The sequence below is a fragment of the Gymnoscopelus microlampas genome (genome assembly GCF_963454915.1).
Source record: "Gymnoscopelus microlampas genome assembly, chromosome: 14".
NCBI lineage: Eukaryota > Metazoa > Chordata > Actinopteri > Myctophiformes > Myctophidae > Gymnoscopelus > Gymnoscopelus microlampas.
In genome coordinates, this window is record NC_139951.1 from 31,827,097 (window position 1) to 31,831,530 (window position 4,434).

The 4,434-nt window shown below is 47.6% G+C and overlaps 1 protein-coding gene across 1 annotated transcript; it reads left to right on the plus strand.

Annotated features, from left to right (window-relative positions):
- Nucleotides 1-1,687: 1,687 nt before the first annotated feature.
- On the plus strand, nt 1,688-3,466 carry LOC311060161 (somatostatin receptor type 2; the record flags this gene model as incomplete). The annotated part of the gene is made up of 1 exon (XM_084078291.1): nt 1,688-3,466. The coding sequence occupies one exon, from the start codon at nt 1,688-1,690 to the stop codon at nt 2,726-2,728; it is 1,041 nt and encodes a 346-aa protein (XP_083934417.1). The 3' UTR covers nt 2,729-3,466.
- Nucleotides 3,467-4,434: the final 968 nt, after the last annotated feature.

Below are 4,434 nucleotides of genomic sequence, written 5' to 3' on the forward strand. Positions count from 1 at the left end.
TCTTCTACAGCAAGCCCGTTTCAGAATCCCTCCATCTTTGACTGTCTCTTAGCTGTCTCTTCTGTCAACATGCCTGTCACTCCCTCTATCACCCCTTTACTCTTTGCCTCTTCTTCTGTCCATCTCTCTCTCCCTCTCTCTCTCTCTCTCTCTCTCTCTCTCTCTCTCTCTCTCTCTCTCTCTCTTTCTCTCTCTCTGGTTCTCTGTCTTTCTATCTGCAGTTGTTGTGGTCAGGTGATAAGGTGGGTGCCTCACTTTACCCTGTGTCTCACATTACCCCACTCTCCCTACTATGAAAACCACAATATGACATCACTTAACTGATCTAAATTAACTACCATCCCCAAACCCCACAATAACCCACAAACATAACTATATAATATTTTCCCCACCCCTGGCACAATTCTATCTGATGGAACCGTCCCGGAACTATAAAAGCAGCTGTTGTTTCCCCGGGGACTCTTTTAATCCTGCACCCTGGGAGTAGGAGACAGGAAAGGACAGGTAAGTTGTGAGAAACATAGCAATAACATTTATATTCTTAGAGCCCATAGCATAACTATTCTAACTCTGCTGTTTGTCTTTCACAGGGGGGATAAAAAACAACAGTGGCAGTCACGTCAAAAACAAACCCTGACAGAACAAACAGCATGCTTTCTTTCCTGTCAGCACAAGATTTATCCAATCTATAGGACCCAAAGGTGGGTGGCCTGACCATGTGTTAATGGGTGTTGGCATGCATGCATACATACATTTTTCTGTGTGTTTGTGTGTATGTCCCCTCTGTGTTTGTGTGAGAGAGAGGGAGAGGGAGAGAGAGAGAGGGGGGGGGGGGGAGAGGGAGGGGGAGAGAGAGTTTGTAGAAGAGTAGGGAGTTATGAAAACAAAAGTATTGTAGCAGATGGGGCCAGGCACTACCTTGGAAACAGCCCAGGGAGTGAAGAGCAATTGAAGGGAGTGTGTGCGCGCATGTAGGGGTGTGTAGGGGGGGTGGAGAGCCAAGCTGGACCTTATCACACTCTCTGGAGACTGACACGAGGGAATGTCCACACTCACACACCATCCAGCAGACACACTCCTAAAGATGTTTGTGGGGATATAAAAGGACTCCCAGTGAGAGAGAGCGCTCAGGCAGGCGTCCATCCGACCTACAGACCACCCGTCCAGCTCATTTTCAGTTCTACTCTGCTGTTAGTGGTGTGTGTGTGCGCAGGAGTCAGCCGGAGTCAGCATGCTTCTCAACAGAACACCACAGGCATCAACTTTCAGAAGTTTTTAAGAGTGAGGGGAAAACAGGGGCTGTATGGTGAGGCAGAGGGACTTTGGAGTCGGTCTGTTTCTGAACCTGGAGGGGTGCTGATTCCTCACTCAATGTTCTTCTCCTAGGATTGTGAAAAGACAGGTTTTGGTTTATTTATCCTTTCTTCCTGGATACATTTTTTGTGTCAGAGGAGTCTGCGGGTGATGATCTTTCCAATATATAAGTTCCTTTTTCACATCACATTTTATCACCTTCCATCATTTTCTTTTTTTCCCCCAATGTTTTATTGAGTTGAAAATAAGTTACAAAAGAACGACACACAAAAAGGCACGACAGGAAAATATTTTGTGGGGTCTATTTTCAAAGTCATCTATCGTCTTTCAGGTATTTTCCTCCCTTGTTAGTTTCTGATGCTTTTAAATTAAAATGGACTACTTGGATAACAACTTGGATAATTACAGCACTTCTGTAGCTCCAGCAGCTCCAGACCACCTGGATGTCTTCAGCATCACCATGGTGATCCTCTATCTGGCCGTGTGCGCACTGGGCTTGACCGGGAACATCCTGGTGATCGTCGCCATTCTGAAGCTGGACAAGATGGCGTCCGCCACCACAGTGTACATCTTCAACTTGGCACTGGCTGACGGGCTGTTCATGGTGAGCCTCCCCTTCATCGCCATCCAGAACTTCCGCGACAGCTGGGAATTTGGTGACCTGGTCTGCAAGCTGGTCATGGTCCTGGATGGCATCAACCAGTTCACCAGCGTGTTCTGTCTCACTGTGATGAGCGTGGACCGCTACATGGCCCTGGTGGACCCGTTGCGCTTTGCCCGCTGGCGGACACCCCGCAGAGCCAAGGTGGTGTCTGCTTTCCTCTGGCTGTTCTCGTTGGTGCCCGTCCTCCCCATGGCACTCCACTTCTCTGACAGCAGGGGGCTGTGCACGCTGGTCCCGCCCCTGGGCTCGGACCCGAACTCCTGGTGGCTGGCGTTCATCAGCTACACCTTCGTGCTGGGTTTCCTGCTGCCGTTCACGTTAATGATTGCCTCCTACACGTGTCTGGTGTTCACCATGCGCACCCAGCGGCTCCGGCAGGTGGGGGCAAGCACCAGGCCCAGCCAGGAGAGTCATCGTCAGGAGAAGCAGGTCACCAAGATGGTGGTAGCGGTGGTGGTGGTTTTTGGCGTGTGCTGGCTCCCCTTCTACACCTTCAACTTCTGCTCCGTGTTTGTCACCAACCTCGTCGCGACCTTCGCCCGGGGTTTCGAATTTGTGGTCCTGCTGTCATACTCTTGGAGCTGTGCTAACCCCATCCTCTACGCCTGCCTCTCTGACACCTTCAGACGCTACTTCCGCACTTTGCTCTGCCCCGCCAAGCCCTCTCCCAACATGGACCCCGCCGAGACAGAGCGGTACAACCTGAACGATACAGGTAGCAGGGATGGTAGTGTGGTGGCCGTGGCGTAGAGAAAGAAAAGAAAATCAAATGTCCTTTTTCACATCAGGCTGGGCAAAGTGAGTAAATGTTTTTTTGTATTCTTTTTTTTTATTCCATTGTTACATTTTTTTTAATTCTGATGTTCTCTGTATCTCTGAAGTTTTATGCCTGGAGGCTGCTCACATTAGGAGAATTGCTGCTTAGTGCAGTGGGAACGAAGAACGTATGACATTTTGTCACATCCAGAGTAAGACACAACGTGTCAGGATGAATGAGCAGCAGACAGGAGGATTTTATTGCAGACTATTAAAGGGCAAATAAGCCATGAAGGGTAAAGAGCAATTGAAAGCAACTTTTCTTTTTCAAATGGGATATTTTAATTAGTCTCTGGACATTTCCGTTAACACTGTGTCTCTCTCTCACTCTCGCTCTCTCGCTGAAGGACTACTTCACCATTTTTTTAAATAGACCAGAGCCGTTGTTATCTCCTGGACTCTGACTCGCTGCGTAACGATAACACTGGTGATTTTACAAATGGGACGTCTTGCTGCTCTATCGCATCTATTGCTGCTGGATGTCTTCCTGGAACAGATGAAATGAGTCACACAAAGAAAACCAAGACTGATGAGGTGTGGACAGGTGGCGTGTAAACAGGATAATGTTGAATCCCCTGTCTCTGCTGTGCCAATACAAAGACAACTCCCCGGGTGCAAACTCGCTCTCTCTGTCTCACACACACACACACACACACACACACACACACACACACACACACACACACACACACACACACACACACACACACACACACACACACACACACACACACACACACACACACACACACACACACACACACACAAGAGCAGTTGACTCAAGGACGGCTTGTTTACTCTGTGCTCCCCCCTGCAGCCAAACAACGTCTTAAGGGGCTAAAGTGTGTGTGTGTGTGTGTGTGTGTGTGTGTGTGTGTGTGTGTGTGTGTGTGTGTGTGTGTGTGTGTGTGTGCGTATACATACCAGTACATGCCAGTGTGCAGTGCAGGCATGTGTCTGTGCGTCATGTGTGTGCATGTGTGTCTGTAATGTGTTTGCGATTATGTACTGCAGGTTCTGACTCCCGTAAGAGCTGTCTCCACTCACCTGTGGACCTTTTGGTCAATGTCATCGTTACCACGGCAGCCCACCTGAATGAGCTGAATTCTTTAGGCGAGTGTACAGAGTGAGAAAAGATTGTTGCTGCAAATGATCACAGTAGTAGCCAATGTCAGTGTTTATCCAGTGATGTGTTTTTTTTGCCGAATGTTTTTTAACATCATACAATAGAACTAAATCAGCGAAATTGAACTAGCATCTATACTATAAGGTGAGAAGAACAAGCAAGCATTTGTTCCCCCTTACAGTGCCTTAATCATCCAATGAGTTGCTTCAATAGGACACTGGATATTTTGCATTGGCTTTTTTCCCATTGGCTTTTATTTCTCTTTATAAAAATGGATGGAGCCCGCACACCGGATTTGGTACAAGAAGACTTTCTTTATTTGGACGTCCAAATAAAGAAAGTCTTCTTGTACCAAATCCGGTGTGCGGGCTCCATCCATTTTGATACTTTTGTTTTTTTAGCCCAGCAGCACCAGTCGATGTGTGTTGCCTATTTTATTTTATTTTTCTTTACACATGACCTTGACAGAATTCAATGATGAGACTTTGCGAACGTGACTTTAAAAACAGCCTCT